This window comes from Antrostomus carolinensis, unplaced genomic scaffold (genome assembly GCF_000700745.2).
Source record: "Antrostomus carolinensis isolate BGI_N321 unplaced genomic scaffold, ASM70074v2 scaffold23589, whole genome shotgun sequence".
NCBI lineage: Eukaryota > Metazoa > Chordata > Aves > Caprimulgiformes > Caprimulgidae > Antrostomus > Antrostomus carolinensis.
Window position 1 is genome coordinate 4157 of NW_010339548.1, and position 11614 is coordinate 15770.

At 37.2% G+C, this 11614-nt stretch overlaps 1 protein-coding gene across 1 annotated transcript in view; it reads left to right on the plus strand.

Moving 5' to 3' along the window:
- TMEM131L (transmembrane 131 like) overlaps positions 1-11614 on the plus strand; it is a gene marked incomplete at its 3' end in the record, with an annotated part of 33084 nt that overhangs the window by 3393 nt on the left and 18077 nt on the right. The window contains exons 4-13 of the mRNA XM_029086966.1: positions 2050-2108; positions 2474-2582; positions 3555-3660; positions 4263-4413; positions 5058-5228; positions 5528-5597; positions 7538-7655; positions 8417-8558; positions 9564-9673; positions 11360-11432. Of these exons, the coding sequence (XP_028942799.1) occupies positions 2050-2108; positions 2474-2582; positions 3555-3660; positions 4263-4413; positions 5058-5228; positions 5528-5597; positions 7538-7655; positions 8417-8558; positions 9564-9673; positions 11360-11432 (1109 nt within the window). The remainder of the gene's footprint in view (positions 1-2049; positions 2109-2473; positions 2583-3554; positions 3661-4262; positions 4414-5057; positions 5229-5527; positions 5598-7537; positions 7656-8416; positions 8559-9563; positions 9674-11359; positions 11433-11614) is intronic.

Genomic DNA, 11614 nt, shown 5'->3' on the forward strand with positions numbered 1-11614 from the left:
TTTAAAGGTAATGATTGTAAATTTGTAAGCTAAAGCTGTTTCATCCTTTAGTCCCCCATTCTTATGCATCTGTTTAAATAGTATGGGAAGATGTCGTGATCCTTCAATTTCTACAACTACATTTCTGTTTTCCCATTAATTAAATTAACCATAATAGGACTATGAAGGCAGAATGGTTTGTACAGTACTGGGGATAGTGGTTGTTGGGGAAAGTAGGGTAATGAGGTAATACAGATGTGCACATAATTTGTTCTTGTAAGCTAGAATTCTACAGGCACAACAATCAACTCCTTGCAGTTTCTTTATGCTACATTTGTTGGATGAACAAATCCTCTAAATCCGGGGCATTTAATATTATTTATAGAGCTTTGCAGTCTGTTTAAATAACTTTTTTTTTAGACATTTCTGCCGGTTTTATTTTCTGATTGAAGAAGAAGAAAGAATTGCTTAAGAATCCAGATTAAAATAATATTTTTAACACATGAGTAAAAAAAGAATATTATCTTTCTGTCTTTTGAGAAGTTCAGTTCAAGATCTTGTCACAAAACAATATATACTATTTCCCCTGTGCCTGTTCTATGATGTGATATTTACACAGAGCTGAAACTGAAATACCTACTGTAAACCCAGTTTCCCTGCTGGTGAGATGCAGTGCTTTATGATGTTGATTTGTGAACATACGTTTATTCTGGTGCTCATAGAGAATTGTTCACATCTGTCTGTCAAGGGTGCTCACTGTTAACACTTTTGATGGTTAAAGTACTAGAAGTATGCTTTTAAGGCTGTCTTCTATTAAATGTAATGCAGTTATAAGTCCCCACTGTGTTAGAGGTTGGTCATATAAGCCCTTTGGACTTGCTGTCAGTGGGAAGTTCCATGTCTGGCTCCATCAGGACCCAATGGTGACTTTGCCATATCAAACAGCAATACTTGCTTGCCTTCCATTTTCTTAATTAGATGAGAGATGTGGTCTTGAGGGAAGGCTCTAACAAAAGGGAATACAGGGCTGTGTTAGTCTCAGTGTACAGTGCATGTTTGCACCTAGAGTGGCACAGCAAGTGGGCAAGGTCTGCACAGAGGAGCTAGCCAGCTGGAAAGATTGAAGAGAAGTATGTGCCTTAAACAGGTGTGTGGATGTGGGGCATCTGCTTACTCAGAAGCAACATCCTGAACCCTCTTTTGGAAGCTGGACCTGTAGTCTTGCTTTCAAGCAGCGGAGTAAAGCACACTCATTATTAGAAATTGTGCCTGGTGAATTAGGAGAATGTCCTTTTATGCCAGCCTGCATCTACTGATGTAATTCAAGTATAAGCAAGGGCAAGAACTCAGGTCGTCTTCCTTCATGGAAGTGTGATGACCACCCTGGTATGATAGTAATCTCTTGTTCTGTCCTGTTCCTCTGTTTTTGGTCCTCTACATCTTCGTAGTGTCCTGTGGACAGGAATATAGCTTTGCCAGTGACAAAGGGTGGTTACCCCATATAGCTGTACCACCTTACTGTCAAGTGAAAGCTGAGTTATACCCGTTCCTGTTTTAAGCCCAAAAGGTGTTAAGGACCGAATCCTGCTTCACATTGTCTCCTGAGAATGTTTGCTGTTCAAAGCAAGTAAGCCAGGATCTTGCAGAGCTGTCTGTGTATACAGAACAGTCTTCACTGAACTAGCTCGTGCTGTTGATAGGTTGACCCTTAGACTTAGAAAGTTACAGCAGTGTCAGCCGCCCTTCCTTCCTTCAGCTGTGCCTCCTGTCTCCCTGCTGGTAGGAAAGTGGGGAGTTGTGCTCCATCTTGAGTTTAGGAGATAAGGAAGGAAGATTCCCTGTTGATACTTACCTTCATGTTTGTGGTCACAAATCTTGTTGAGTGGATTTTTACTTCTTTATGGAACAATTGCGAGCTCAAGATGTGAATATTTCCTCCTCTTTACAAGGGTAGCTGTCACACAAAGATTTTAAAATTTAAATTGGGATTGTTTCTCATACAAGTATCTGACAAAACAAGAGTGCTTCCATCCTTGGTGAACTTACCTCAGTGTTCATTCTTTTGGACAGGTGATTCCTCAGTAGATGTGTATGTCATGCATTCTGGGAACAGCCTTGTGCATATACAGGTAATTGTGGGCTTCAGGAAGTCATATTTTAGGGTGTTGAATTTGATTGGGGAATTAATTAGCCCACTGACTTACTCTCTAATAGGATATTGATTTTGCTGGTGGCAAATGTCATGCTTCTATATTTTTAAAATGTAGCCAAACGTCTAATAGATCTTTTAGATGTTAAGTTATAGTTCAGTGATGGATTTTTTTTAAGACATAAGAACTGTTAACTTGGATAAAAATCCATGGGTTGATTTAGAAGATATGAGAAAATGGCAGATACTGGGTTGCAAATTTAACAAGAAGGTAGACTGTTTACAGGAGATACAGTAATAATGGTAGTGCTGCTACAAGGATTATTGTGTCTTGTCTTCATGCAGGAAATACGGCAGTTGTCACAAAAAGACACATCACCTGTGGAATTTCAGCCAACACTGCTATCTTCATCATCTACTAACTTTACAAAAGTTGCTTCTATTTCTTGTAAAGGTACAGGATACATATACTTATAGATAATACAATTAAACAAGATTCGGTTATAAAAGGGTGACTTTTTTCAGCAGATAAGAGATTCTGAATGGTCTCAAAATCAAGTTATCTGGACTTTTTTGAGAAGGAGAATTAATTCTTTCTGCTAGTTGTTTACACCACTTTTGTGTGTATTGCGTCCTCTTATGCTGATCGAAGGCTCTAAGCTATGCATATTTCAAAAAGGGGAAGAAAACATTTGCTAAAATGTTAGCTGATTTTACAATAAGCATAATTATTGAATATGCTTTTTTCAACATCCTTTTGTAATTTGTGGTTATTCTTCTGTTTCCAATATACTTTCTAAAAGGCTATTGTGCTTGGGTGGTCATTTTCTATGACATTTCTTGGCAGGATCATTGAAGAGGCTTGCCTGAGACCAGGCATGTTTGTGGAAGAGCAAAGAGGAACGTTTAAGCATTCCTGACTCCAGCCAGTTTCCTATTCTGACCACTAGACTGCAGTGCATAGACTTTAAACATTTATGAAGCAGGCTGCTTTCATCATGACATTGGGACTTGTTTTTCCTAGCAAAAAAGGGCAAATAAGAAGAAAGAAGGGCCTATATGTTGTGATTTTTTTTTTTTTTTCTCAGAACAGTTTTTAATTTATTAAAAGGAGGCAGTGTGCATTGATGAGTAAGAATGCTGTGCCAGTGACACGTGGTCAGAACTGGTCAGGTTGCTCTTTGCAACCTTGTTGTGCGTGTGTTTTTTGAAAGTGTGTAGCATTCATAAATTCTTCTTAAACCAAGGTTTGGAACCTCTGAAAAATAGGACATAAGCAATTAGATGCTTTGTTCACGTGTGTGAGAATTGGACCAGCAAATGTTCCCCTTTGTAGTCTTCTTCCAAATCCTCCATGAAAATCATTGCAGATATGCTTTCTTTCTGACTGATTATATATTCTCTTGTATGTCTGTTCTTTGCCCAGCTACATCCTGTGACAGTGAAAGTCCTTATGCTGACAACAAGAAGAATAATTTATTGGAAGGCACTACAACACTAAAAGCCTGTTTTTCCTGTCCTTTGACGGAAGGGTAGGTTGATGGTGGATTTTTGTTTGTTAATGTTCACTGATATTATAAGAAGAATATTATACCCTTCCTTAAGAGATGAGATTGGCTTGCTTTGTCACTGAACGATTCCAAAGAGAGTGAAGAATCTTCTTCCTATTGTTGCTGCGTCATTTGACAAAACAGACCTGTGACATTTCAAGCAATAGTTCTGTATTTTATCCAGGAAGAATTTAGGAGCTGGTAAAAAATATGCTTTAGCAACTCATATCATATAAATGTTGCTTAGAGTCTGTGATAAAATTTCCACCGTTGTTGTTAATCCAATGCAGAAGCAGGATAGTTACAGATAAAAATGTGAAGTCTTCTCTTCAGCCTTCTTTTGCTGATTTCATCCGAACTACCATATCATAAAGCAGTAGGCAATGTTACACTATAGCAGAGCAAGAGGGTATTATTTTCCAAAGGAAATCATAGAATCATAGAATCAAATAATTTTGTTCTTCCTCCTTAAAACCTTAAAAGAGCCTCAAGAATGCTCCAGTTACCTTCTCTTGTGTGGACCGCTTATGTGTGCTCAAGGACAGTTGCAGATGTATTTATTTTTCTTCTGTATTTACTTACAGGTATTTTGATGTAGATCCTTCTGCAGCATTGTTTCATATAGAACCACATCATAATACTTCAGGATTTTGGTCCATATGGTTTACAAACAATTTTGACTTCAGCATTGAACTGAATGAAGTCTTCATAGCCAGAGAAACTAATGTTTTGAAGGTAATGTTTTGTCTTTGCTTTAAGGATATGGTCCTTTGACATACAAAATAGATCATTTGAAGAACTCGATGTTCTCAGAACTGGTTGCAATCGGTTAAAAATAAAGTTATATGTACACCTGTAACTGTTAGATCCCGAAGAGCTTACTCTCTCAATAGGCATTATTCACTGTCTGGCTTGTTTTTGTATTGTTTTATTAGCAACTGTTCTTTCATTTGAGTTGCAGCTACAGATGCATCAAATTATAGACCGTTGCTCCGTTCTCCCGTTCTCAGAGTTGTTGCATGTGTATTTGTGCTCTATAGGATTCAGCATTTCTTCATAGGCTGTAATGGAAGTCTTTAGTACATAGCTGAGCTTTGAAATTTAGAAGGCAAAGCCGATAATTTACTCGTGCAATTGCTTGATTCAAACCAGACAAATCTGGTTTATGAATAAGCACATGATGTAGGCATCTAATTGGCTCTTCGTATATTTAGATAGGAGATTTACATATGTGCACTGTATGGATCAGTTATGGGCACATATGTGTATATAATAACAGCAAAAACACAAAGGAACAGAAAGTTTACATTCTTAAAAGTACTACTTACACCAAAAATACTGTACCAGTTTTAATTCAGTTGTCCTTTGATTCTTTCTAGATTCTGGACTTTGCCAAACCTTTGACTCTACCTCCAGGCTGCTGGAATGTATTTTCTTTGAAGCTCAGTGTGAAAGACACTGTAACAAATGTGCTTTCTAGTATTTGTTTGGCCACGAATGTGGGAGTAATGTTTGAAATACCTCTGCAGATATATTCGACTGTGTCCAAGGTATCGTATTCAGCTGTGTTGAATGATTATTATGCACTGCAAACCAAACTGCAGCAGCCTCTTTCTTAGGCCAGAAATCAGTCTCTTGGTCCTAAAAGAAAAGCCTCAGTACCAGACCACTCTGTGAAACCGTTCTGTAGCTTGAGAATTTAAGCCCCCAGACTTGAACAGTGATGGAATTACAGTTCTCTAGGCAACCTTAATTCTCTTGTCTCCTCCAAATTATGCACTGAGAAGCTGGAATTTGTCGTGTTGTTTTGTCACATGCTCAGTTGTACTTTTAGTTTTGTTTCTTCCAGCAGGGAGATCTTCGTTTTGAAGCAAGTGCCCACTGTGATGTTCAGTGTTACTTGGGAAAATCTGATTCAGGTAGGCTCATCTTGGGGTTTTTTTAGGCATCTGACAGTAGTTTTATTGTAGAAATTTAATTTTATGTAGCAGGACTTGTAATGAGAATATTGAGATTGTTCATGCAAGTACTTAGTTTTATGTCTTTTTAAAACATCTACTTTTCTGGAAGTATGTAAATCGCTTTGAGTGACCCGTACTGAGTGCACTATGCAGTACTTCAGATGCTATAGTATGTGTTAAACTATTGTTCTGTCTTAAAACTCTTTTTTGGACTTAATATTTAAGATTCTCCTATAAGTTCTTATTGGTGGTGAACTGCTCCTTTACTTTTTTCATATACATGTTCACCAGAGATGTTGAGGTAGAATTATAAAGCTATCAACTAGTTCAAAGTTATTAGAAAATGTGCATGATCAGGGTCAAGATCCTGGGAAGTCTTTGATGAAAAACAAAAAACAAATGTTGACCAATATCCTGCCTTTAACCAGAGTTAAATCTGAAGGCCTTCTCTTTATCTGTTTCTCACAACAATAATTTCATAGATCTCTGCAAAAGACTGTTTATCAAGCTTATAAAACAGCATTCATTAATGCTGTATCATGTGAAACAGAAAGAAGGGGTCTAATTTTTTCTGGAACTGAGGAATCTTTCTCCAGATACTGTACTTCTCGGAGCTGGCATTTACCTGGCTGGCATTTACCAAAATACAGTGTTAGGTATTACATGGACATGATACTGCCTGAAGCATGTTGAATATGATGATTCAGATAGTGGGGTTATTTTTGTCTCTGCTCAGTAAGGAATTTCAGTAGGGAGCTGAGTACTATGGGCTTCAAATATTTAAGTGAGTGCTCTCCTGAATCTGTTCTCAAGATGATGGCTTTCCTAAAATGTATTTTTGTATGATAGAAGGCAAGAGTACTCAGTCAAATGTAAAAAGGAGAATTAAGGTGACATATGGAAACACATGTCTTGAAGAATTACTGATACATATGCACACTTAGGTACATATCTTAGAAGCAAGTGGGTTTTTAAAAAAAAAAAAAAATCTATATAAAGGAATATTGCTGTTACAAGTGAGTCCTTGCTGCTTACTTCCTTTCCATTCTAATAATACACAGATATTCTGCCTTCTAATTTAGGATACTGGTATTTGTTAAATTTGAAAGTCTAACGCCCAAGCCTGAAAATACTGACCTAAGGAACTTGTAGCTGGATTATTCCAGTCATCATCAATCTCAATTGGTTACTTTAATCACTAAGAATTGTAAAATAAAGTATGTGTACTTTCAAAATAAACCATTTTTGTTTTCTTTCAAAATAAATTTGCTTTTATAACTCCTTCCTGTTATGTGAGAATGCTTGAACCAATATGAGTCTAACTTTCTAAAAGGCATTAATCTTTAAACTGATGTAAAGCCTTGCAATTTTATCTTAAGAAGAATCTGAGAAAATTATCAGCACATTGAAAAGAGAAGCTAAAATGAAAACATCATTTCTGCCAAGCTGTGGGATTTGTTTTGCTCCCTGTTGTGCTGTGATACTACAATTTTCTACCACTATGTAGAGAATAGTATATGATCTTGATACTTTATTGGCATCAGTGCAGAGTTCTGTGTAAAAACTACTGATAACATAATGACTTTTCATTGGCATCCATTAGAAATAGCAACAGTCAAAAAGGGCTTACTAGAGCATAAAAAGCCTGTGCAATACCCATACTCTTGTCTGCATTTAGAATTACTGTGTTTTTGCAGGTGTATTTCTTTGAGCAAATCAGATACAGACAATAAAACATATACCCTCACATATGCTTGCTTTGAAGGAGAAAATTGGGTTGCCTTTTTATTTTTGTGTCAGGACACTTTACAGATACTGATTATTCGTGTTCAGAAGTAGATTGATGGAAGAAGTGTATGTTAGCTCTGTAAAATATGAAAAATCTGTTATCATTTTAGCAAATCTGCTTTGGCAGAAGAGTCTCTCTCTGGACCGTTCTGCCTGGGACGTGGATTCTGAGCTTGCAAATGAACTTTATGAAAGATGGCAACAAATAATACGTGGGGAAGCCTGCAGGTCTGTACAAAATCTGTTGAAGTTCTTAATTCAAGCCAGTACAGTGCTGTGAGAAAGAAATTTCTGTTCTGAAGTATTCTTGATTTGAACAAACATTTTTGACCTTCCTGTGCTTAAGTTAGTAATTTTGGAGCACCTGGAGTTTCAGAGGACCCCAGACACCCCCAGCTTCCATTTCAAGGCACTGACAGCCATAAGTAAATGTTTCAGATGTCCGAACTTGAGAATGCAAATAATATTCTGGTTATAATAACCTGACCACAGCTACCCAGTGTGAAAGCAAGTCAAAGCATGTTTTACCAGATCATTTATGGAGTTGCATGAGTCCTTCGTGAACAGGTCACATAGCAATATTTTCAGGATGAGGTTCTTTGAATAGCTTTTAAGGTTTTTAGTCCTTGGCCAGATGGATGCTGCATACTGGGGACATGGGGAAGGAAGCAGTCACTGTGACTGAGCAGTTCTTGTAGAGATGGTGCATCAATGACATCAGTCCCTTTCCAGAATAAGGAGGTGGAGCTGTGAAAACCACAGTGGTATTGCAGGTTGAAAAGTGGAGACTGAATGGGTGCCTATAAGTTGCACTGACTCTCTACTACTCAGTTACAGCTTTGTGGGCTTTGTTTTGTGGAGAACATTTTCAAGGAAAGATTAATTAACACACTTATAGGTCCTGGCAAATCATCATATATATTTTTTGTTCTTTTTTGAAAGAAAAAAGAAAATAAAATTAACAAAGCTTTCTGGTTTTGCCAATAAAGCAGGAGAAGTATTTTAGGATCAGCTCGCTTTATTCACCAGAAGAAGCCTGAAGAGGAGTCCTTTGCCTTTTTCTTGCCACGGTTGACTACAGAGCCTGGCCTAACGCTCAACTTCAGTGCCACAGCAGTTAAAAGTAGTATGGTGAGGGTGGTTGTTATGCTTTTTGTGAGTTGATGTATGTTTAGCTTGCTTAAATAACAAAGTCTGCAGTTAATATTTGGTGATGCTTAGCATTTTCATACTGCTTGTGATCAGTGTTTTGGAGTCTGATTTAAGACACCAGATTTGTATCCCTTTGGCTATTTGATAAGTTCTCTAGCTACCTACTTGTAATATTTTAATATAAGGAGAGGAGTAAAGCAGTGTAGGTCTTAACTAACAGTTGTTCGTGGTTGTTAAAGCTTTCCTTGCATCGTTGTGTGAGTTACATGCTTGTGGTAAAATAATTGAACAAGGGACTAGGGATAGGAGGTACTGTCATTAATGGTGCACGTGGTTATGGGATGGCCTTCCTCATGCCACTGCCTTATATAACAGAATCGTGCAAAACATTTGCGAGAGATACAGCGCTTGAGAGATCAGCAGAGCAATGTGTCTTCAACCACACTGACCAATGTTTCTTTCTCGTTTGTCAGATTTAGGTCACTACTAACCTAGCCTGGGCCAGAACCAGTCATATGGACATAGTTTTTATATGCACATATTGTGAATTACCTTAATATTCCATTTGTGCCATTTAATTGTCAGTCATTATAGTAATGTGCATAATCTGCTTGCATTCACACTTCTGTAAGAAAGGGTGGCACCTGACTAACTTCACCTTCTTCTGTGGAAGAGCTTTGTTCATGTCTGCCTGCATAAATCAAAATCCAAATGAAAGGCTTGTTTGGGGGTGGGGGAGGTCTGTATTTTTGCACATGCGGTTCTTCATGCACCCTTAGGTGTTTTTGCAAATGCTGACATTGTGGTGACACGTCCTGCTGTTCCATGCAGTTTTGTGCACATATTATTATATTGCATTAAGACAGAAGCCAGATTGAAGTTCCTTGAAAATGCAGATCATATTACCAGTGCTAAATTATTTTACCTTCCAGTTCTCAAGTACGTATTTTTTAACTTTTTCTTTTCCCCTTCCGAACTATATAGGTAAAATATTTCATACTAAGAAACCCTTCGTCCTTCCCAGTTATGTTGCAGCTTCTGCCTCTTTCTTACTACCCTGATCCTCAAGCTTCACTGAGTCTGCTCAACAAATGGTAATGAGTATAACTATCTCAGGATGCTATTTTCCCTTTCAGAAGATCTATTTGCCATGCCTTATGATTGTTGCTTATTGTTTGTTTTAATTTTCCAAAGTGTAACTTAGGTGGGGACAATGTTCTGACCCATTTTGGAAGATACAGTCATGTTCAGATCAGCTTCCTGTATGATGCATAACTTTGTAATGTACCTGATCATTGATAAAACCAAATTTGGCATGTTTTCAGCATTAGTTACATCTTTTAAGATCTGAGGCTTAGTGAAAGCTTGTGCAAGCTGCCAAGGTGAGGGAAGTAACTCACAGAACTGGGCATGTGCATCTCCCCTGCAGGGCTGGTTGGGAAGTATACAGAGTCTGTAGACTGATCAGTGAGGAGGAAGGTAACTGAACCTTCCCACTAGAAAAAGTTCTCTTCTTAGCGTTTTCTTAGGAAAAAGCCATGGTTGGAGAAGAGGAAACAGGAGCCAGGAAGAAAAACTGAGGTGCAGAGCCAGGAATCCCACTGTAAATATTTAGAGCCAGCTAAGCAACTGTTTCTACATGGTTTTGAACTTTCTGTTTTAGAACTGAGAAGATCTAATGAGAAATCTAGATAAGAGTTAGGTGAACCAGTATAAAAGGGCATGGTGAGGCGGGCTGAAGTTCACCAAAATAAACCCTGGCTGTCACACTTAACTTTGAAAAACTGTGTAGGTGGTAGGACTATTTGCTTGATTGGAGCAAGTGGGACTACTCACATGCTTAACTGTAACTTGCTTATTTGGGTCCAAATCCTCATGTAATTGCTTTTTTAACCTAATTTCTTTACATACATACGTGTATGTGCATATATATATATATATATGTGTGTGTGTGTGTATATATATGCACATTAATATCTACAGCTGTTTGCCTACTAAATATAATATAGTATATAATATAAATATAATACTAGATTTCCACATAGACTTTTTCTAGTGGTTTGAAATAACATTTTCTCTTTATTTGCACACTTCTGTTTCACAGACCTTCTAGGTTTCACAGATCTACTAGAAATCATGTCCACTATCTGGTTCTTTTTAAGCGAATATCATAGAAAGTTGTGACAAGTGAATTTCCAATTCAGTGGCTGGAGGTCCCTTAGTCCTCTATAATATAAATTTTACCTATTGGTTTTCAGATGTTTTGTATCTAATACCTTAATGTCAAATGCTTATAATTTACTCTTAGGCAAATAAGCAACTGTTGTAAGTTAATTAAATTTGCAAAGTATGTGAAAGAAAATAGGAATTTGTCCCAAACAAATAAGGAGCAGAAAGAGAGATATTTGAGTAAGTTAATGAGATTTGATAGTGATTATTTCTTAACTGTTATGTGGGCAGAAAAAGCTTTGGGGCATTTGTGTTTGTGTGGCTTAGAAATTGTGTTTCTTGATTGTGATCTTTTGCAATATTGTATGCCGAGAGATCTGAAATGCCAAGGCATTTGTCTGTTTTCCAAATGTGTGGAATCCACATAAAACTGATTTGTAGTGTATTCTGTTAAAACACGGCTCCACGTTTCCACCGTATTTCACATCTGCCAAAATGCAATTGTAAAAGTATTCTTTATTTAAGAATAAATGCCAGCATGTAAAAATAAGTCAGTGTAGTTCTGACAGACTAGGCTTGAAGTGTTTAATTTTTTGTTTTGGTTTATTTAGGTTTGGCATAAATGTGCAAGCTATTAATTTCACAACCACTGAATTCAGGCTCATGGATGAATGTTCTCACAGGGTAAGATGGCTAATTTTGATAAAAGAAGTAGTCTGACACACTAGAAGAAGCTTTTTCTAGCTACACTACATTGGAGTTGTTCCCAAGTACTATTTAAAGCAATTATTAGTGTTTTCTTGATTCTCTGTCAGACTTGTATCTTTGCAGTTAATTTTTTTTTTTTCAGAGTTTGAGTCTGTTTT